Source organism: Temnothorax longispinosus, chromosome 4 (assembly GCF_030848805.1).
Source record: "Temnothorax longispinosus isolate EJ_2023e chromosome 4, Tlon_JGU_v1, whole genome shotgun sequence".
Taxonomy (NCBI): Eukaryota; Metazoa; Arthropoda; class Insecta; order Hymenoptera; family Formicidae; genus Temnothorax; species Temnothorax longispinosus.
This window is the reverse complement of record NC_092361.1, coordinates 13133444-13158146: the sequence shown is the minus strand read 5'-3', so window position 1 is coordinate 13158146 and position 24703 is coordinate 13133444. Positions and strand designations below refer to the sequence as shown.

At 42.3% G+C, this 24703-nt stretch overlaps 1 protein-coding gene across 1 annotated transcript in view; it reads right to left on the bottom strand.

Moving 5' to 3' along the window:
* LOC139811161 (netrin receptor UNC5B) overlaps positions 1-24703 on the bottom strand; it is a 156104-nt gene that overhangs the window by 98956 nt on the left and 32445 nt on the right. Inside the window, exon 2 of the mRNA XM_071775278.1 lies at positions 21692-21745. Within this exon, the coding sequence (XP_071631379.1) occupies positions 21692-21695 (4 nt within the window). The 5' untranslated portion in view covers positions 21696-21745. The remainder of the gene's footprint in view (positions 1-21691; positions 21746-24703) is intronic.

Genomic DNA, 24703 nt, shown 5'->3' with positions numbered 1-24703 from the left:
GAAAGAGAGAAACCCTGCGAATGATCGAGTTCCATATGCATAGACGAATGAATTATAATTTGTTAGTTTTTACTAATAAAATTTCAAAACTTGCAACGTAAGGTCATACTAATTCTGTCACATAATAAATTACAACCACGACAGACATACGGTCATATTAATTTTTTTGACAAAAAACTAACTTTTTAAAATGTCATATTACATAATAATGTTACTCTTTAAGGTTTTTTTCAAATGAATAATGTGAAATGGCGGCGACGAGTGATAAACGACGCATTCAGCGCTCCAAGTCGCCTAACGCTTTGACGCGCGGGAAGACTTTTCTGAAATTCTTCAGTCGTGGTTATTAATTCCGAACACTCGTGTGTCGCGCAGTCGGGTTCCTTAACAATGCCATTGCGTTGTGACACTAGCAGGCCGTTCTCTGGAATATTTTATGTGTCACGCTAATTGGAGCACCCTGAGTCACTACTAGCAGCAGCAGTAGTAGTAGTTGCAGTCTCGCCAATCTCGTTTAAACTTGCTGCGCGACGCCCGCGGAGGAAGACAGCCACGGAAAGCGTTATGCGAGACCCTACAGCCCCTAATGTTCCTCCAGCGTGCATAATAAGTCGCGTGTTACCTGGGAAAGAGCGACGGGAGCCGGTCGTTCATCGTCAGGTACCCAGTATCTTAGTCGCCAAGAAGTCGAGGCGACGATCAATTAAGCGCAGCCCGCAAAGTGCTAAGACGTTTATGGCCGACATCTTATTATACCGAGCAGATGGGGTGTACTGGCGCGACTGAACCGGGTCGTCGGCCTCCACGGGCGGCAGCTCGTGATCACAAGCGACGAACTGTCGAAGAAGCGGAACCCGTGAAGCCCCAGCGGGACACGACTGTCTCCAGCCGGATATCTTACAAGATTCGGTTAGGCTAATCTCGATGTGAGCCCATCGCTTTGATAATAACGCTCGACGGAATTAATACTCATTAGGCGTTCGCGATTGCGCCGTCGTCAACCGTAACCGTACGTGCAGAGACCGCGGAGGGAAACACGCGAAATATCAAAGATATTTCTGAGACGTACAGAGTTAGGGTTTGCTGTTTTTCCAACAAAAACGATCTCGCAGAAAGAACTTACGTATATCAGAGCGATGCGTGCGGAAGAACTTGGTTACGAAAAAAAAGTGATAATCGTAGGAAAAACAATACATCTCCGTAATTTAAGAGAAGAGGATCGGTCGGCCTCGCAAAAATTGCTATCTAAATCATATAAGATTTCGTGCGGATACACTAGCGTGCGCGAGCGCGCGCGCCGCGCCGCACGAAGAAGACAATGCGCGGCGTGGGAGAGAGAACCGGGATAGCCGACCATTTGCGCGGTCCACGAGGCAACCCGCTTATCCGGGCGACCGCCGTAAATCAGCTCGGGGAATAAATGAAAACTCGAGTCCGCTCGCGCGCTCGGGACCCCTTTCGCCTCTCTTGAGAAGCACCGAGATCCGCCTCGAAATGTAACGTCGACCAAGTTCTGGTATAATATTATTAAACCACGAATATCGCTCTCGAGAATTCGACGCGGCTTTCTTATTAGACCGGTGAAACTCGTACGCGCGCTTCTCGTTAGGCCGGACCAGTACTTCTACCGCGCGGCTGGATTAAATCTTTTTGTAAGTTTAATCAACCGCCGCGCTTCGCGCTCCAAGCTCCAGAACGGTGCTCCAGAATAGTCCAGAATGTCACCCGGGGCAATCATTTTCAACGATCGTTGTCGCCGTCCGCGTGCGGACACCGCGTGCTTAATATGCACACGCAAAGACCCGCGTCAAATAGTTAATTAAAGTTAATGCATGCGGCTCGCAAAGTTATTATCCCTAGGCGCGTCAGCTGGTGCATGACCCGATGCCGAAGGACCTGCTTACTTACTGCCTTGCCACCGGCTGTATCGGCAAATCGCGCGCCCTCTCATTCTTTTCATCCCTTTTTTGTATGCCGAGCGTTATTGCATAAACTCTCGCCGGAACGTGTATAGTTAAGGTCGGGATGACGCGATGTCGATGGCGCTGTAAATATTTCAGACTGCGTGTCATACAAATAGCTGGTTCTAACCCGAAAAATTTGCTGTCGAACGCACTATTTTTAATTTAAAAACTTTACATCAATCCGCTCTTAATGCACTTATTAATATGTATCGTTGAGAAACGAAAGTTTCGGAGATAACGGAGATAAGATTATCTTCTTCCAATAGTAAATACAAGTAAATTCCAAGTCTGTAGCTATAAAAGTAAATATCTTTTTAAGGCAAAAGTATAGTACTAACGATATTAACGATTAAGACTTTATTTTTAATCGACTCCAATTGGCTATCATTGTCAAGACATTTCGACTATAAATTTTGGTCCTTCTAAATTGATGTGATTTTAAAGCTTATACATAGATAAGCATCGTAATTTAAATATTTAATTTATTGCAAAAAATATTACCTCAGCCAGGGTTCGAACCTGCATGGAGCCTCCCTCATTTCGTGTAGGGCGTCGTACCAATTCGACCGCTGAGGCATGTGGTAATATTTATCGCAATAACGCATATAAAGATGATTAAATAATGCTAAGATAATGTGGCGATCGTGGCGCAGAGATATGTGCGCTGGTTTAGTGAGCCGGAGGATCCGAGTTCAAGTCCGAGCAAAAATTGTCGATTTTTATTCGATCGCCACCTCTCGGAAGCAGGGATGGCAACCCTCCGAGAGTATAAATAAATCACAGAAAAAGGAGCATCGAGCCGCAACTAGATGGAAGTGTTGTAAAATTCTAATATTAAGAAAACAAATTGACAAACGTTTCGGGCCCTTATGGGGCCCATCTTCAGTGTCAAATAACAATTAAGTCCAAATTTCGAAATAGTTTACACATTACATACTCTTACACTAAAATTAACGCAACTAAATATATGCAACTACAATTAACGCAACAACGTTGATTCCGAAGTGGACCATACTGTAACAATTGTGATTTAGTCAAAATTAATTCAGCGGATTTGTAGAAGAAATAATAATCAAATATAAGAATACGTACAGCTGCATGAGTTTGTTTCTTTCTGTTGAAAATTATTTCGCCGGATCGACATTTTCGTGTTGATGTGTAAAGTTAAAAATGACTTACAAATTACTCGGCGGCACGCGAAATGGTAAATATAAAAGCCTGCGCACTTATTTCATTGTTGCCTAACCCCTAACCTGGAGGAATGTTATTACGTATGAAGAATTTGATTTTTTAATGTTAAATATTTTATCTGATTTTATCTGACCATGTGACGTTAGGTATTGAGAAATTATATATTTTTGTTTCCCTGTTTCGTATAATAAATTTCGAATTTTTATATGTAAAATTAAAATTTAGTGTTTCTGTATTAATAGTATTGTTTCGAATTATAATTATTAATAATGCTAAAATCACAATTGAAATTGTCGTAAAAATTTGTAATATCATTTTCTAACTATTTATCTAAAATACCGCAGTGTTCTTATGCTCAATCCAAATATTACGTTATGCTAGAAATGATTAATGCCTGAAAGCCAAAATCTAGCCGACCGAGAATTAGTAGAACAAGTAAGATGGGTAAAACTGTTATGTATAAAATTATATATCAAATATGGTAAGTCTACGCTTCCTCCAAAAAATTGTTAACAATAATTATTATTGTTTTATTTAGAAACGTAATTCGTCATTTGTATCAAATCGGCGATGCGCTTTTGTCGAGAAGCTTAGGAATACACGAACACAAATGTACGCATATACTATAAACTATCGCCGTATGTACACGAACCTCCGGCACGTAAAGTCCTGAAGCAATAATTCATTGCAGGGATCCAACCTTTCGGCGACGATTGACCCGTAGCATCTGCGCGACGAGAACTAGCGGACGACGAAAGGGCAAGACTTTTGACGAAAGATGACACCCGAGGTATCGGGTGACCTGCCCTCTCGGTCGAAACGATAATCCGCCTATTCCGTACATAAATTAGATTCCATCATGGACACACGGCGGTATGTATCGCACGCACGTGTGATAAACGTTCTCGAACACAGACGTCGCCCTCCACTAGCACTAGACGACGGGTCCTTCGAAACTTTCTTTCTCTCTCTCTCTCCCTCTCGTATCTACCTCCACACTTCCGACCAACGGGTCTGGTTCTCGTCCTACGATACGATCGACTCCGCGAGTATAATAACGCTATTATCCTAAGTCCGTGGCGTTTCCTTCTTGCCTTCTCATGCGTGCGTGGTGTTTCTGTTGGAGCGCTCTCGATTGATGGTGCTCGGACCGATCGACTCGTTTTGCGAAAATAAATACGGCGCGCACTTCTCGTCCGTCACGCTCCTGATATTACCGGGTCGTAGAGAAATGAAAGAAAGTCTTCGATAACAAAGTACACCTATAAGTTCCATTTTTTTTTACCTCTCTTTGACGTAAAGGAAAATAATGACGTAAAGAGAAATAATTACGATTCCACAGTTAATAACTTTAATACAAACTCGATTTAGTTATTAAAATAAAACAGCTTTTATCGTTTTATTACAGTTTAATAAAAAAGTGTAAATTAATTATTATCTGAATTTTTTCTCTTTTTTTCTCTCTCTCTCTCTCTCTGTAGAAATATTTTATTACAACGTAAACTCCCATTCGTAACTCTGCGCTGTTGAAATAGGGTAATATTAACTTCTTCGACAACGCATCGAGGTAAGAAGAGTATGGCGGGCAATCGAGTTAGCTCGCTGGTCATCCGTAATTCGTCGCTCGCAGCGACAGAAGCACCATCCCCTATTTTACTACGCGGGCCGACCACTTCGGCGCGGGACCGCCGAATTAAATTAAAACTTTCCTATACCAGTTGGCTTTTGCCTCGCTGCTCTCCGCATTAAAAGTGGGTATCGAGTTAAGTTGGGATTTTAATCAGATATCCTAGATTCCCTAGTAATGCGCGATTCAGTTAAAAAAAAACGAGTATGGTTTTTCTTTATACTTTGTATAAACTACGTAATTATGAACCAATGTGTTATCATTATAAATATCTATTAATTAAATAACGTAAAGCTTTATCGCTAATTTAAAAAATTCTGAAATTTATAATAATTTTTATCCTGTTGTTTTTTCTCAATGCTCCTTAAAAACCAGTCCAAATTCTTTTAAATCTGTATAAACGAGTGATTAAATCACAATAAAAAGTGACATTTTATTCTAATCGTGAACGTCGCTGCGATAGGGAGAAGCAACTAATTTTTAAAGACTTATCAATGTTTTTAAAACATGTTCCAGACTCTGACCGCGTGCGGGTACCCTGCGAAACGAGTACCGGGACCGTTATCAAGACACGCCGTAAGATATATACATTGGTGGACTGGTCTACAAGAGCGCTCTGCAGAAAGAGGCAGCACGAGTCGTGCGATCCCTTGGATCCTGCTGGTCTCTGGTTAAGCTCAAGCCGCGATAGCAGCTTATCGATTCGCGGTCCGCTTTGAATTTAGCCGAGTTATCTGACGAGCGTGAGGCATGCATCAGCTACCGAGTGATCGGAGCATCTGTTCGAGTTCCTCAAGTTCTCCAGCAGCGTCCCCCCGACTCTGCCAGCCTGTCTGTCTATCTACGGAGAAGATCTGTATGCGCGCACTCGAGCGATGACACACGTACTCGTCATACTTGGAAGGCGGTCGCTCAAGTGATGCTCGAATTCCCGATGGGAGACCTCCGAATACCGACCTCCGATCCCGGAGATATATCATTGCTTTGAATTCTACAAGATATGTTGATATAAACGGCTCGTCGAAAAATAACACGAATCGCACATCGCCGCAATCTAAGATATTTTAATCAGGTCGACGAAAGAATGAAAGAAAGAAATCAAAAATATATATAAGAAAAAGAAATAGGATAGCTAGGAAGAATAGAATAGAGTATATAATACGAATGTAAAACAAAGCAAAAACTTTTCATATACTTTATGCGCGACGACCGCACGCTTCTCCGCGAACGAATCGCTGAACTCAGTATATGCGGGAAATGATTAATGACGCCAAATGCATAATTTCTACGAGCCCCCATTTATGTCCATTAGTTAATAACGATTAGGCAGTAAATCTCATTTGTGGCCATACATAGTGGTACCTTCGATATAATCTAGACGTAATCCTATACGATTAACGATAGGGAAATATTCCGCGCGCGCCATAATCGTTTCATTCGCCGGGATACATTATGCTCGCGACCATGAAATTAGAGACACTAAAGTCGCACAATGCCCCGGCCCGCTCGAAAAAAGAATCTCGAATACGTTCCTTTATGTACCGCGACACCAAGACAGCCCGTGAAAAAGCGGTGCCGGTAGATACGTTATCGTAACACGACTTTGATGACCTCAATAATTCCGTAATGACGCGACGCGAGCGTTACAGCGCCGTAAAATTTAAGATGACAATCTCGTCGACAATCCACGCTTTTCCGCAGCGTCGTTTAGCGTTAAATTTTGCTTCAGCACGCGTAAAAGGACATCGTTACACTCTGACATCAAGTAAAAGACGGTTTCCTCTACACATTTAAAGTTTGATTCTCCTGAATCAGAAGAACTATCACGCACACAGATAAGACTGAAGAATTGCACGCCTATCTTTACTTTCGCTAATAATTTCAACTTTTGATTAATCCTCCCATTGTTGTACGTCAATTATTCACGAGTGAATAGATTTCGAACTACAACGTTCGAGATAAAACGTCTTCCGCAACTTTGGTGTCTTCAGCCTTACCTACTTTCACTCTTCGCTTGGATGCTCTCCAACTCGATCGCTGGCGACCTCCGATAAGCGTCGCGCTTATCCAATCTACGAGACGTCGGCTATTGCAGTTCGAGTATCCGAGTTTCCGCGGGTCAGTCGCCGGCGAAAGAAGCGCTCGTAACTCTGCCGGCCATTAGAAGTAATAAGCTCGGAGAGTCTTAAATAACGCGACGGCGCGGCACCGCGGTAGATGACAGTTATGACAGGCACGGCCCATTGTTCTCGGGGTACCAGTAATTATTGGAGTTGCGGCAGTAGCGTTATAGCGAGACTGGACTGGGACATACAGAGCGTATATTTCTGCCGCCTCACCTATCCGCGGTATTTCAACTTCAATGACCGAAAGGGGGACGAGGACGGGGGTGGGGTGGCGGGAGAATAGGTGGGCACTTCATGCGCCATTTAGGAGGGTAATGAAAAGACCGGCGTCGGATATGATGAGGGAGAGTAATTGCGCGTGTACCCGAGGACGTTCCCGACGTCTCTCTTCCGTCCTGTCTTCGTCTAGTCGCGCCCTCGTCCTTGGCACTATGCCGCACTCCTAACTCTCAAGAGAAATAGAAAGAGAGAGAGAGAGAGAGAGAGAGAGAGAGAGAGAGAGAATGAAGGGGGTGAGACCTATGGACAACAGTCATCTACTCTAATTTCATCCTTGGAGCGTTTGGCATCTTGGACGGGCAGTCTCGACTTTGTTCGCCGAGCGTCGTCATTCGTACAGCGTTTGATCGCTCCAGCAGCCCTCGTTAGTAGACGCCGTGGAATTTCCAGACGCGACGCGCGTAAAATATTAGCGAGGACGTTTAATGATCGGTGATAAAACGCGAGGAAACTTTGCTGCTCCATTGACTCGATCTGTCGCGTCGGCAGGACGAGCGCGACTCGCCGCGTAAAACTGCGATCTCCGAGGAAGATCTGTATCTGAGAATATTTGCGATAAAATGGTTGGACACACGCGTACGGAATATCGTTTCACTTCGGTTTTCTCGAGTGTTATTAGATAAACCATTACACACGGTCAATGCATAAAAAAAGATTCAAATCTAAGCAAAAAGTCTTTCTTTTTTAGAAACCAGCGAGAAGAACAAGAAAACATATAAAATATTAAAATGTATAAATGTATAAATTACCATGGAATATACAGGTCGCAGAACTTTATGCCTTAATCATACATCATAGTTTCTCTGATAACGGCCGGAATATGCCACGCAACAAGCAGCGGTCGCGTTTTCCGGCCATAAAATCTGATAAATCCAAAGAAATCACGGATAATAGAACGCGGCTCGTTCGAAACATTACGTGCAAAGTATCGCGGCATAAATCAAAACACGATCCTTTCGTCGATCGTTACGCGATACTGACTCAAAGCCGGACGGTTATACTTTCAAATCAGAGTCCGAGAATACGAAATCGGAGGGCATCCTCCTTCCTCTACTTTCTCTCGTCGTATTCCTCGTGCAAAAGCGATTCGGCGGTCAGTCAACGGCCAGCTGTATTTTCTGAGCTTCTTTTCAACGGCAGTCTTCCGATCCCCCAGTGCCGGAAAGAAGGAGGAAGGAGAGCGAAGGAAGCGGATACGCGGTAAAAGAGAAAGAGGAGAACGATCGACGGGGAGGAGGGAAAGGAGTCTGGTCAATGCTCGCGAAAATTGGCTTCTAAATCTTGCGGCCGGAATGAGCGCCGCACATCCTCGTCTCCCCCCTCGAGTGGCGACCTCAACCCACCGCCACCTTCTCACGACCCTTTCCCTTAGGTCCAGCGAGCTGCTGGCTAGAGGGAATGAGAAACTGCTGCGGTCGGGAACGACGGGATGAGAGGGCGGGGGCGGGGGCGGGAATGGAAGGCCATTGTCGACGACGTGGAGGCTTACGGCCCACCCCACGAAAATCCGCGAGGCAACTTTGCGGAACGGACTTCCATAAGTTGCATTCAATGGGACATCGGTATAAAGAGGGTATAAAAAGGGGAGGAAAGGAATAGGACGAGGAGTATTGTCGCAACGGCGAGAGGATGTTCCCTATTCCACGTTCTGCGTTTGTATCTTATTCTCTTTTGCCGCCGCTCGCCGAGACCATCATTTGCTCATTTGGCGCGCAACGCGCGCAATTATCCACGCGATATCCTTCCTCTCCGCCATTTTTTAATATCCGCACGGTTCACTCTTTTTCACGTCGCGGTATCATTTGCATTTCCATTAGCGTTAATTTTAACATCGCACTCGCATTAGCGTCGGCGTTGCGCTCGTCTCGCGTAGGTTGCACAAAAATGAGTTTGCACAGCGGCTCGTGCAGTCAGTAATCGATATAATGATAAATAAAGAGCATTATTAATTTCTGCATTTTTGCGAAGCTATATTAATTATTCAATAAATGAGTACGTATGAATATGTGTAATTTTCAAGTTTGCGGCAGAGCAAACGTGGTACCAATGGTACAACGCGGTTGTTACAATTTCTTGGAATTCTGTAAGCAGAAATTTTCATGTAAATAGTTTTTATCTGGAATTACTGGAAGTCGTTTCAGAGCTTGACTTCTTCTTCGTTGGTTCGTGACAGTAGCGCAACAGGATCGTTACTGGTTGCTAGTTCACATCAGCATAATCAAACCTGTCCATAGTGTCCATCTCGTACAAACTGCACACAGAAAAATATCATTCTACAGCCGAGGAAAGCAATTACTTATTTTATTTGTCTTAAGTAATAGTTTTCTTCAACAAAGAGTATTTTCTTAATAATAGTTTTAAGATATACTTGGCACAAGTCTTAGAAAAGCTCGTCATTTTGTGCTCGAAAGAAGAATTTATTCTTCTTTCAAGAATATACTTAAGTATATGCTTTTCTCTGCCGTAGACTCTATATACATAGTAAGTAAACCGAATTCTTGAGTTAAATATTCTCGTTTGAAGTACTAGACTTGCTAAGATCCAGAATATGTTTTGAGCATATGTGATACTTGCGATGACTTTATGGTAGATTTGCGGATATACAGGGTGTTTTCTAAGTAAGTACATAAAATTGAAGGAGATATTCCGTGGCTTATTTTAGGAAGAAAAAGTCCTATGTCAAAGTTGTAAAAAAAAAATTTCGAAAATCTGAAAAACGTTTAAAATTATTCAAATTTGGTATGCGTACATATGATATTAAGAACCATTTTTCCAGTTACCGATAAAACATTTTTAGATCCATCAGGGACATGCATCTTTGACATCCTGTATTTTGAAAACAAAGCAGTTTAGACCGTTTAGGGCATGTTTATAAGATCTTTTCTTCTTAAAATAAGCCATGGAATATGCCCTTCAATTTTTTATACTTACTTAGGAAACACTCTGTACAAACTTATCAAATAGAATAAGTAATATTTACTTACTTAGATAGTATGTACTTTTCTGTGTGTGCGCATACTTGTTTCTATGTCCAGATCTTAACAGAGAATTTTCCTTAGAGATTAGACTCTTCTTTCGATTGAAAAACCAAGAAACATGTCAACCGAGTTATATTACGGAGTAAAATTCTGTTTAATGAGCTAATCAAGCATGATAAAAAAAATTACATAAAATAAAATATAAGAGCAATAAAAGATTTTGATGAGATTGTTTTATGGTTTCGAATTACGTTCATGCTTTCAACGTATTTTTGATTGATTTTTAATAAATTAAATAGCACAATAAGACAATATTTGCGCAGTTGCGATGAATGAGTTTACAATAGGAGCTCCCCTATTCTATCAACGTTTGCATTCCGTGAATGTAAACGGCGATATATTACAACGGAGCTGAAATTCAAAGCTCGAAAACGTTAGGTATAGATGTACGGCCAAGTACGGCCTTTCTCTTAAGTATTCCGAATGCATCGGCTACGTTATCTCGGACGTTATCACATCAGGAAGGCCTCGGATAGGACGGAACGGACACGCACGTGCGTACCCCACATGCAGCCCAGGGGCAACTAACGCCGCGTGCAAATACTAACAGGCTGCCGGGTGTGGTCCCCGACCGTAGAAACGTGATCCCCGTGGCAAACCACTGTTTACGCAGATAGAGAAGTGACCCTCCCACACCCCGGAGACTTAAGTTGATCGATGTGCAACTATGATCTCAAGACACGGATGTCGATATCTTCCGGTCATCTGTATCTGGATTTGGACGGACAACTTCAGTCTCTGACGCGTGAGAAATTTGCCAGGCAAATATATCATAGACGTCGTGAAGTGCCAATAAAAAAAAACAACGTCATGTCCCGGATAAATCCAGACTCCAGACTGCTTTCAAGTTTTGCAACAAATTACTTCTGTCGTTATTTATTAAAGTGACAAGGTATGCGGCACATGTGACAATGTTGAGGTGAAATATCTAGCTGCACGATTGTTCAGAAATGACATAATGCATTTTTAAGTAAAGTTTTTTCTAAACGTCGCTGAGACTGAATCTTCAAACGAATAAACTTCGCTGTTATCAGTAATGCAGTTTGATAGTTGTACAGTACGGCATCAAAAGTTACATCACGGTGGTCCAAAGAAGTTGCATGTAGAAGAGAACGGTTATACGTTTTTCACGGCAGGAAACCGTCTGTTTGTTGTCTTAGGTCGAATCCGAATGAAACGCGAGCGCGCTTCGACGCCGGCAGCGTTTGGAATTTCTTGGTGTGATCCTAAAGAAACATACGAGGCGCCAGCCGTTATGAACGGGTTATGAGAAAACAATAGTTTCCGGATAGAGAAAGCCGAGCACCTGTGACTTCCAATATTGCAAGTTGGTGTTCTCGCACTTCACGCTCATGCGCGATTTATTTCCGCGTTTATATCTAAATTAACTCAGTATCTAGACTTATCATTCGGCGAAGAAACCCAATATCTTATAAATCGAACCAATATATTTCAATTTCGTATATTAAATAATAATACACAAAAACGAAAGATATTCTTTCTTATTAACATACGGAAAAATATTTATTTAATTTATTTAATTAATCTACCTGTTAATGTAAAAATCTAAAAAATTATTTGAAGTTTAAAATATTAAATAAAGTTCTTGCAACTGTAATGAAAATATGCAGTGTAAGTGGATACAATAAACATAATTGTATACTTTCGCTTTCGTCAATCGTCCGTTGCGCTCGCCCTTTCCTCCGCGGATAATTGATTACCTAATATCGTCTTTCACAACGGACACGTTTGCGCGGCTGAACGTTGACACGAAAACTATGCGCCAGTTGTATAACTCAAAGAGATAGTATTACGTATCTCGGAGATCCCATAGAAATCGTCCTCGCGGAGACAGCTGCGCGTTCGATACGCCTATCAGAACGTTTTTCCTCTTTATGTGCAACTTTCTCCTCGCAGAAATCCCCTCTCTCAGATTTCCTATATTTTCTCCAATCTCTCTTATCTCCGCATCGCCAGCTTCGCCGTGATCCTATCGAGAAAAAAACTCGGAATGGGAATTTGGCCAGGGACAAACTTTTGTCAATCTAACGAAGTCGCTCGGCTAAGCTGATTATTTCCATTTCCTCTTCGGCGAAACTGCCGCTTGATATATAACGAAATACATCCTGCCGCGCTAATAAAACTCCCGGGTGACTCCGATAAATCAGGTATATTCGTGACAAATTCTATAATTGATTCATGTCTGCAATTAATTCAAATGAGTTCGATTCAAGAATGATCTTGTATGTTTTGTACCATGTCATTCATATTTTTATTTATATCCTTTTCGGCGAAGCTACTGCTTAACATTTAACGAAATACATCCTGCTATACCAATAAAACTCAGATGACTCTAATAAATCAATTATATTCGTGATAAATTTTATAATTGATTTATGTCTAATTGATTTTAACAGATTCGATTCAAGAATGATTTTGAATCTTTGTACCGTACCATTGTATCTTTGTCTATAAACACACTGAGAAAAAAAATTTTCTGCATTTTATAGTAAAGTTTGCATATTTTTTTCTCAATGAATACATTATATAGGTACTAATAAAAAGGAAAATTTTCTTCATTTTAGTAAATGAAGTCACAGTTATATGCAAATTAATATCTATTTACTAAAATGCAGAAAATTTGTTTCTCAGTGCATAATTTTAAAACAACAATATTTAAATTTTGACAATAATTTCGGAACTATTATGACCGTTCTAATTTTCTTGTCTTATAAATCGATCACCATATTTCCCACACATCATCTCTACATATATCAATGAAGATGAGCTCAAAAGTAGGACACGGCTGGATCCGTAAACAAAAAGTAAAAGGGATCAGAACAGCTGTTGAGATAGTGGCATAAGACTGCCGTTTACGTGCCACGGAAGGATCCAGCTCGAATTACAACAGTCGTTACGAACCACCGGCGTCTCGAGTTCCGGAGTGCACTTTTAATGAGTTCTCCGCCACGGTCAATTAGTTTTGAACTCGCTGCCCTTGCAAGACCGGAAGATTTGAATCGTTTGAGTGTTAGAGCCTGCTCTAACGCGGCGAGAATTGTAAGATAATTGTTATGACCCTTGTAGCGCTATGGAGAGACGGCGCAATCGCATCTGAATGGACATTTAATTTGTGACGAAAAACCGTCTAGCAAGCTTGAGGTGCAACGAGTATTTCTTAACAGTTTTTTTTTTAGATATCGAAAATTAAGAATTCTATATTAATAAATAGTAAATTTAATTCTTATTCTACATACAACCTACTTCAAAAAATAATGTATCCGTATGAAATTAGTTGAATGATGATATAAAACAAGTATTCTATAATTTTTTTAAATTTGCATTGTATATTAATATCAAACAAAACAGAATTATAGTCATTGAAGCAAATCCAGACTATTATCACAAATATTAGAAACAATAGAAGTGTTATGATATCATCGACTTTATCATATATAGCGCACTCTCGTTTATTCGGACTGCAGGAGCGGTGTTTGTTTGTAAAAGAGAGTACAATTTCACGAGTGTCAGATAGAACGCGCGAACGTGCAAGAAGCAATTCGATATCGTAGTCACGATACCGCGCAATAGTGCTTTTACGGTAGCAAGTAGGCCGACCATGCAGAAGAAAGTAGAACAACGACATAAAAGTTAACGATCCACAAACGTCTCGACGCTGATGAGAAATGCCAGTCTCAGATATGAATAGCGCATACCTAATGGAGTGCAGGTAGCTGATAAGGCCGAGTGTTCTTTCATTCAAGCTGCTTAAACGCTATCGCGTGAAATGTACTTGTTCCGTAGCGTTAAGACGCTTCAATTCGATATCCCGAGAAATGAGAGCGACAGGGATAATTTATAGGAATGCGCTCTCTCTCTCTCTCTCTCTGACGACGATGGCGAATCGAACGCGGCAGATTGCACTCGATGTTCGCAATTAGGATAATGAACGACGTCGACGAGAGACATGTGTCAAGTCGTAGACGTATATTTCGACGAACGAAAGCGAGAGCGTCGATCGACGTTACGTCGATCTTTATCACCTAACAATGAAGTAACGAGGGCCATTAGCTTTTTGCTTTATTGCGTTACGAGTTCCTGCGTCGCCGACGACACTAGGGATCAAATAACCCTCATTAAGATAAACGGCTTAAACAACGCACGAATCGCGATTCATAGCCCGACAAGTCGGGCAATGGCCTGAGTGCCGAAGGTCGCCTGAATGCCGGACGCGCTATCGATTTCTTTCGTTAGCGAGCAATCGACAGTTATAATTAAGGCTATCGATTAACGCCGCGAGCGTCTAATCAAATTCCTAACTTTTCCAGGAAACGACCAAGGGGTCTATTCGCCACGGAGGATTGCGAAACCGTTACCATTATGGCACGAATGTGCTTTCTCATCTTATTTAATCCGACACTGATCGCCAAGCAATCTATCAAGTGTCAGCTCTCAATATATCTCGCCGACAATCTGCATTTTATTGGTCGCGCTTTTATTCAAAGTCGTCCGATGCGTGTAACGGCACAAAAATGGAAATATTTATGAGAAAAAATTAATAATTTTAATAGGGTTTTTTAAATAAAAAAAATTCTACACAGAGAGAATTTTTTGTTATATTTTACTTTTAAATTCACTACAAACTTGGGACAACTTGGCAACCAAGAAATTTTTAAAATATACAAGAGACATTTTATAAACAACGTGATAAAAATTACCAAGCAAATTAGTAAATTTTGAAAAATTATTATTAAAATTTCCTAGATATATTTTAGTAAAATTAATCAAACATATTTTATATTTTAATGTAATAGATATTAATATTTTTTATTATGGTGGATATTAATCAGAATAGCTCGCATAAAATTCTTGATGATACATGTTGTCCCACAACTACCATGATTTCAGGGTAAATTTTAAGAGAAAATTTTCTCCGTGTGTAGTTATTTACATAATAAAAATTCCTAATGTCAAAATTTAAGATGTTAAGACTTGTTGTGTGTGTGCGTGTGCGTGCGTGTGCGTGCGCGTGAGTGTGTGTGTGTGTGTGTGTGTGTGTGTGTAAATAACTTGTTAAAAATTTTCATATAATACAAATTATATAAAAAATATATATATATCACTTGTAATTAGCTGGATAACTTATCTCTTCATTATTTACGACCAATTCCCTATTTTTAATAACGACTTAATACAACTCTATTTTTTCATTAACCCTAGAGAGTCTTTATGAATTTTCTCATACGTGAAAGGCCAAGCGGGGTAATAAATTACCCCAAACTTGTACCGCGTGTATAATGTTTCTATTTGTTGTTAGACAACTTTTTAATAGATTTTGTTTGTTCTTTAATAGGGAAGACGATAGTAGTCATCAATTTGCGGTAGTAAAAAAAACAGTAAAAAAATTTCGAAAAACAAGAAAAAGAACCAAAAATTGGGCCGAAATGACTATTTTTATAAAAAATGCTGTAGTTTTTCATAAAATTCACCGATTTTAAAAATTCCAACGGATTTTGAAAGACGATCGAATAGACAACCTTCAAGGGCATGTAAGCGATTTTTTCGTTTCTTAAAAAAAAACATATTTCTTTGAACATCTGAAGTAGAGGAAATGATGAAAAACTGTCGGATGGGAAAAATCGCAAGAAATGGAAAGTAAAACAAATTCTGTCGATTATTTATTTGAAAGGTAGTCAAAAGTTATAAAAGTATATGAAAACAGTAAAATTAACTCTACAAAAACTTTACAAACTTTTAATCAGTTGCTGTGCAAGAACAGCAAAAATGAAATAATTGACCAAATCTTAAATAATTATATATGAAACAGGGGTAGAATTTTCCGGGGAGTGCTATAAAGTGTATAATTTTTCGTTACCGATTTTCACAAAAAATTGGAAATATACTTTACTGTGGTAAATGTCGAACGTAAACGGCCGAAGGGGGTAATACGTTACCCCAAACAATTTTCTTTTTCGGTTTTCAGCTGCTGCACGAATCTAACGCACTCGCTGAATGACGGAGGTCGACTGCCGGATGACTAAACTGAATTATGGTTAGGGTCTTGGTATGAAAACTAACCTTCCTAAGGCAGAGGCGCAATTTGAATTTCGCGTGGGGTACGTATTACCTCAGAAAGACTCTCTAGGATTAATAAAAATATTTTATCAAAATTAGCACATTAGCACAAACATCATCTATGTGAGTCTTGAGGTATCTAAAGATATACAGAACCGTTATATTTTTCTTGATAGTAGCAGCTTGATAGTATAGCAGCTTCCAGTATCCTCACCTCTTCCATTGTCGAAAATGTTTCTTTAGAAGAAGTTTACGGAAGCTTCTCAGACGTTGTAGAGACAAATATATATGAGGATATTGATAGCGGAAATGGAGCACTGAAAACTGGTAACTGTAACACGATGCATTCAGCTATATCTCAACCCTATTTTTCCATTTCCTTTAAAGTTTAAAAAATTAACTTATTTTATCTCAAATAATATACTTAATTTATCTTTTTTGAAATATGTGTATAAAATAAATATTAATATTTATTTAATATAATAAGTTCAATATAATAAGTTTTGATCTTCATAAAAAAAGAGAAAGAGACGAAGTTAACATAGTTGAGTTTGCCAAATTTAATTATAATTTAACAACTAGTATCTTCGAAACTCGCCAATAACGAAATGTCACCTTAATCACTCTTTTCTTACAGTCATATCTGAAACTGTCATTGTCTAATTGAGCTTATTATAACAATTTCATTTCAAGATATACATAACATTAACGTAAATGGTAAATCATAGACAGTTGACACATCTATATAAAACGACGCGAGCTATAATTATTAACCGAGAATCTCGTTCAAGAAACGAGCTACGAAGTTACGATTTTTTTCGAAAAAAATAACACGCGCGCGCTGGTAGTGATGCAGCGAGAGCACCGGGCCCCTTTTTTTAGGGGCGGACGTAGTAAGGAGGAAGGGGGACAGTACAACTAACGACGTGGCAGGTCGAGTAAATCAGAAGGGAGAGTGACGATAAGTTTTTGCTCGTTACAACCGGCCTGGGAAGCTCATTACGCGGCTCCCGCGCTAACCCCACCCGAGAAGGGCGAGATGAAGGTGGAAGACGCGCGGGGTTGGAGGAAAGGGCAACACGAAAGCAGGCTTCGACCTTTTCGCCCTCGACCAGCCGGCCAGTGTGTTGCGCGGGGAGGGGGGAGAGTTTCACGTGGAGTTTGTTACTCCGGAGTCGGTGCTTTCGGTGGAAAACTAGACGGGAGACGCCGCCGGTGCGCGGCTTCCTGCCGCGTCCAATTGCTAGAAATCCCTTCTAAAACTATGGCTAAGCGAAAAGTGTAAAAAAAACCTGACGGGAGATTGATGCGGTACGAGATACCGAACTCGTACGTCGTCGTGAGAGCGCGCAGCATCGCGGCGGACGGAAGGTATAGAGAAGGGTGAGCGCGCGTAATTGGATCTATCCGCTTTAAGGTAAACACTAGCATCTCCAGCTCCCCAACAATTAGCAGAGCAATCGAATGGAAACGCGCTATGCCTATTTCCAAACGTGCGTAACATGTTTTTTCACCACAATTACAACCCTACATTTGATTCAAACGTAACTACAATCGTGCCTTCTCAATCGACAGCATCGTAATTGACGCTGTATAAGATGTTGCGGAATCAATGACTTTACTTTACATAAATTATATTCCTGCGTTCACACGAATATGTTCATACGACCACTCTCAGAATATCCCGTAAAAATGCGGGTTCACACCGAATTACAAAACGCAGAGCAGTACGAGGCTCGTCGAGCGAATCAACAAAATTCCAAGATCAGCTCATACGGTCGTTAAGTGCGCAAAATTATCGCGCGTTCCTACCGCGCATCGGCCAGGAACCCGCCAACCCGGTCTAAATGGTCAGCAAAATAAATTTAGCGCGGCGTCAACGGGCTTTCCCGTTTGCGGCCGTAGTGGCGAAGCCCAGCGACGGACGCTCATCGCGCTGCTCGGACTTTAACGTAGGCTGAAGTCTCGCGCATCCAATTACGTCCAAAACCAGTTTGCGAGAGGGGGTTGCCAGAGAGCCAGCCGGGACCGCCAACCCGATCGGTGACTGGCGAACGTAAGAGCCTTGCGTACTGGGCAATGACGTGTTTTTTTCAGAGACGATCACGCGCGTAGAGTGTACCTCCGTGAATCGTTACTTTTAATTACGCCGAGAGAATAGCCAGCGGTGTCGCGCGAGAAACCACGACGCCGTCTTCTCTACCGTTTCCCTCCTCCGTCAGATAAGGTGGCTAATAATTAGAAAGAGTTGCCCCCGCGCGCGATCCAGGAACCGAAGCTGCCTTCACATCGGAGCCTCTCTCGGGCGAGATGCCAGATGCATCTTCCTACTTTATTTTGCCGGCGCAGCGTTTCTGCCCACCGAAATTTATAATCCACTTGGCGGCCGATTAGCTCCTTTCGTTCCTTCCGCAATCGGGAGATTAGGGACGCGTCCCGGAGAGAGAGACGCGCTAATTTTCCACCGGAAAATCCACGAAACCGTTCCTGCGTTTCAGTCCGAGAGAAATAATGTCTAGCCGACATCGGGTCTCAAGCTGGGATATTAGAGAAACTTTTTTCCGACTTCTTTTTTCATTTTTCTCTCTTAACTACGGAAGTTCGCCGGTACTACGAGAAATCAGGAAGCAAACTGGGAAAACGTAGTAAATTTTATTCGTCGTTTAGTTGCAAAAACATTCTTTCTTAGATTTATAAAAATTATTCAAAGATAATATTTAGTTTCTTCATTATCACTGAATATAATTAATAGTATACTTACAATACTATTAGCGCAGTTAACAAAAGATACAACTGCTTATGAAGAAAATTGCGGTATAAAGAAAGTATATAATTTTCAGAAACGTTTCCGCAATAGTTGTTTCCACACTGTACAATCAAATACCTACACACAGCCTTTGCATCGAGCGGTGACATGAAGAAAACAAATTGCGGCACTTTTGCGGAGCGAACGACAGTATCGGGAGGAGGATCGATCGTCGGCCGGAGAGTTGATATAACGGACTAACCTTCCTTCCTCGGGCACATATCATCGAAATGTAATATAATATTTTCGCTGGAACGCGCGTCGCGTCTGGTTCTGGTCGCGACGACGAGCACGACGGTCGCGAACAGTCCATTGTCTCCTAATCGCTTATGCACCCTACCTATCTCCGTACGATAATAACGGGAGCGCGCACCTGGCGCACCGCGCGCGCGGCGGGAAATTGTCGGCCGAGACGATGCGCCGAGACCGAGACGACATGTGCGGATACCAAGTTTCCTCCGCTACCCAGGACGCCGCGTCGCGACCGGCCGCGCGGGCAGTCTCTCTTCACGAACTGGTTATCAATTTATAGCGTTTGTCCGTCGGTCGGACGGTGGTGTGTATCCGCGCCGTGTCCACGCGCGTCCACTACAAGCGTCTGACACGCGTAGTCCATTAATCGGGAGACCCCGCTGCTCGCGGTGGCGAACATACCCGGCGCGCAGCGGTGTACCCTCCGCCCCAACCCTGATCTGCGCCGAGTCTCTTCTGCCGTTTCTACCTCGGTCCCGCTGAAATGTCACCGTGGAAACGCAAGCCGAGTGTATACGTTTTCCCTGAAACTCGAGTGGTGTTAAAGGTGGGATATAGATGCTTCGAGAGAACGAGCAGGTGGAGAAGGCACAGACGGCCTTCGTCGTTTGCGGAAACGGATTTTCAGACTACTTTCTGTTTCTCTCTTTGGTACATTCGCCAGCGTCGTACAAATATATACCTGTACCGAGATATACACTGATTCTTGGAAATGGCTCGATGCACCTCGTTGTTAGTGAGCACTTAGGAAATATTGAGACAAAATTCCGATGTAAATTAATACAAACGACCGGAAAACGTACCAATAAACGTAGAGGATAAAGCCGATTACACACGTTCCACCACATGTGTCTGATTTACGCGCTACAAATCTCCGGTCCCATCTCGACGCACAGATTCGACCCGAACAGATACGTAATGGACCACCGGCCGAATGCGATAATAAGTAACAAATCATAAATACCCAAGGCAACGTGGTTAAAAATACGCTTAACTCTTTAAGGAATATATTAATGAACTCCCTGTGGGGTTAGCCGCTTATTAATAATGCCGCGGCACGGTACCGTTGTTTCGAATAGATTTTCCAAAAGAAGGAGGATTTTATAACCGGCGTCGTTTCTCCTTCTCCTCTATCTGGATGGCGCACGGCTTCGACCTCCGCGACTTCCGTCGCTCCGCGCATCCTTACCCACGGTACTTCGTGTGGAACACGTGGCGAGCGTCACTTTAAACAACTTTCTCTCCATTCGTCTCTCTCGCGTCCGATGGCGCGGGATGTGAAAAAGGCGCGCCTTCTTTGCGGCGTCTCTCGGTGCGCGTCTCTCATAAAGGGTCTAATTGTTCGGAGGGTTCACGAGAAGCCGATGGGGAAAAAACGACAGCCGGCAGCAGTAAATTACCTCGCCCGAAATTCTCCGCTTTTGATTTAGTCACTTCCTGTATCGAGCGAGGATCTGGCCTAATGCTCGCGGCATTAAGATTGAATGGGGATATACGTCTTCGTTAAAGAAGGCGCCTTTCAATATAGCGCCTTGCGCCTATGCCGTGAAATAATCGATACTTGTTCCGCGCGATATATAATTGGACACGAGATTCGATCTCGTGCGGCAAACAATAACGCATTTTATAAGTAATATATTGCATAAATCTTCCTATCTACGGTTTCTTCCGTCAGTCGCCTCTTTCGAGAACGCACACGTTCTCGACGCGTTGCGTCGAGACAGCTCGCGAGCGAAACGGTGTGAAACACACGCCGAACACAATATATAATTATTTATCTGCGCCTATGTCATGCATACGTTCTACGGAGACGCGAGGGACGTGCAGATAAAGTTTCGTTTCGCGCGAGACGCGCGCCGGCGCGATATAGCAATCCTGTTATTACCGCACCGCACTTTTCTATTAAAGAGCATCGCGTATACGAATATACGCGCGCATTCTCGATTACGTCCGACCGCAATTTTTCTCGCACGTGGCACGGCCTACCCACACACGTAGGCCTCATCTCATCCACCCTCGGCCCGCGCGCTTACTTATTATAGTTCCGCGTACGATCGATCTTTTATCAAGCCCGAATCGATCTGCCCACAGCTGGGTATCGATCGTTCACCTCGTGTGATTTACAATCGGCACGAGGTTCGACGATCCCGCGTGCGTGCCGCGAATCGTGGGGGCCCCCGTGTGCCCGTTGCCGCAGCAGTGGATATTTCACGTCGCGTACGGGGCACGTTTACACGGATCGAGGAAGTGCGATAAGCCCGCGGACAGTTATCGCCGTGGTAGCGCCTTCGAGCGCGAGCGCCACGCGAGAAAATACACATGTGCACACTTACCCATAGGGTGCCCTAGAAATCACGCACTCTCTGCAAACTTGGACAAACTGCTCCCTAGAAGAAAAAGATTTGTTTGCTAGAATATTTCTTGTTGCCGAGTATCCAACATTGAATGTCATTGACACTTAACTTTGAATTAGAAAACTTTTAAAATAAAATCTAGTAAAAATTAAAAAATAGGACGTTTTATATCCGTTTACATTTCTCTCCAATTTTGGTTAAACTTTTGAATTTCTAATCGCTCATAACTCTCGAAAATTATTGAGCTCTTTGAACAAGCGCCGTTTTTCTTAATTAAGTTTCTGTTATCTTTGTTTAGGAGAAAATACGCATTTTCTTGGACACGCTGTACAACGCTCGTATTCACCACCGCGATCGTCACTTCCTGGCGCGTGCGCCGCCGCAGCCAGGTCGCCGGCCTGCTCCGGAACCCGGACACCGGCGACGAGGTGTGGGATGAATGGGCTACGTTACGCTCCGTAGCCTCCGTTGGGGAGACGTTGGCATATCTCTGCCCAGGGACGTACAAAGTCCGGCAGTTTTACGACCGCGCTGAAGAAGGAGCTGGAGCGTTATCCTCTTCTACGACGAAAAATTATTCGAGGCCATAAGTTTCCCCGCCGCCGCGCGCATATAGTCCTCCTTTATATCTTTTCTAAAGTTTCCTGTGTCGTACCATCTAGCTCCAGCTGATAACAAATACGAGGTGCAGATAGTTTGATGGCTACACGCTACATATAAAGGGAACGCTACTATCTTCTTACGAACGTAATATATATTCAAGTGTAATTTCTCTGACCTCTGGCTATTTATCTCATTTCTATCACACAAAAATTCTCATATCACCGATGACATTAACGACGTTTAGAAACAGATAGCGTCTGTTCGGTTTCTTCACGGACGAAAGAAAAGTCTTTAAAATGCATATAATGGTGAATTCCGATACACCATTTTTACATTTACAACCTCACACATATGTATACGAAACCGCTTTTGACGCTGAGCCATTACCGAAATTTCCGGAGCGGGTCTGGACCGTACGAGGTGCGCCAACGATGCCTCAGGCCTGCGAACACCTAAGTACCTCACTATCTCAACATGTGGTCAGAAACCACAAACTCGCACGGATAAGCGCCCAGAGCGATATACATTTTCTAACGTTCGTGGAATCGTGCTACGACAGAGAAAGAAGAAACGCGAGAAAAGGAGTAGAGAGTCCACACGGGCTGCGACCGCTGAATATGAGTCAGCCTCGAGTCAAGTCGGCCTCGGCTCATAATTACGCTCCAATTGTTGCCTCTCGGGCCTGTTGCAGGAGGAGGAACCTTCTCGCACCATCGCCGGGACGAGTTTTAATGCGTCTGACCGCCCCCGCGGCCTGTCGCTCTCGTTTCGCGTATATATTCGCCATGTTCTCTCTTCGTGAAGTACGAGCTTTTTCGCTATATTCATCGGTGACTCTCGCAAAAATTGCCTCACGGCCATCCTTGAAAACGGCCAATCCGAAAAAATTAAGAGAAAAAATTACTTCCTGAGAGGGAGGGAAAGAGGGTAAGTTCTCCTCCGTCCATCTCGAGACCAGGAGCGCGGCTCCCAGTAATAAGAAGAATTTAAAGCGGATATTCCTCGTAAACATCGGCTCGAGTCGATCCATCCTTCAACTGTCGGAATGATTGATCAAGTGAATCTAGTCCGCCGCTTCTTACCACGGATAAGACTTAACCCGTTCTCCGCCTCGAGGCGAATCGATAGGCCCTTTATCTCCTTGATGGATCGCTGATGGAATCTCGCTATCGTCGAAAACCGCTCATTGTCTGCGCCGGACCCTCTACCGCGATACATTTATGAAACATTGATCGATCGCGATAATACGGATCACTTGCTAGGAGCATCGATATTAGTGCTCTCCGGCTTCCGGTATTGCTGTACCATCGCTACTTAGCAAGTTTCCCTTTGTCACTTGTGTTGCAAGTTTAGTTTGTATACAAGATATCTATCCGAGACAGGTTGAATTAATTTAGTATCACTGTATCATGTGTACGTTCCTATAATTATAAGATAATCGTAACATAATTTTGCGCGTAATTAGCGTAATTTCTGCTTCTTCGATAACAAACACGTATCACGTAACAAGTTACTACAATCTCCGACTTGTACAGTTTCGTTTGAATTAATCCATAAACTGCGAAAGATTTTCTTACTTAATAGAGATTATTAAAGGATATAACAGGAATGACATTCTTGATGGTAATTTTGCAGCGAGACTAGTTTTCAGCGAGAATACATTTACCATTCTGGCAAACGCAATTAAGGAGGTTGGTTAGTTGGTTGGCGGGGAGGCGGCGCGCGGCAGGGAAAAAGCATATAGGTTAGATTTTCGTCGCGTAAAATAAACGAATTTTAGCAAATAAATATGTAGAATGCATTTAATTGCTGTTTCTTAAGGTTTAAAAAGAGTTGTTTGTACAATTGAAACCCAAATACGTTATTATCCACATTAAAATGTGGAAATAATAAATGTGGTCCTGTTTTATTTTTACAATTTCTTGATAACTATAAAGACGAATCATTTCAGTCTTCGAGAAAGTTCTTCCTAAATATGTAAAGAGTTATTTGCACCTATTTTATCTAAATTCTTATCATTTTTAATATGCTTTCGTGAGTTACATTACAGGTTAGGTAACATTTTTGCTGTGTCGCCCGTGTATAAAAGAGAGACAAGAGTAACTTCAATAATTAATTACTCGACAACCATGCAAACGATTGTCTTCAACTTTGGCATGGACGACAGATTCCCATAGACGAATATTCTCCATAAATTTGAACTAATTCTTATCAAATTGATTTGACTAACCACCCTCCTTAAGTGCTTAACATACTGCGGACCGTGAATACACAGAGAACCAATTACGGATGATGCCGTAACGACATTAATGCAATAAACGCAATCGCAAAAATAGCGGCGCTTACCGCGAAAACCAGACATAACCAGACGCTACATTAACACATACC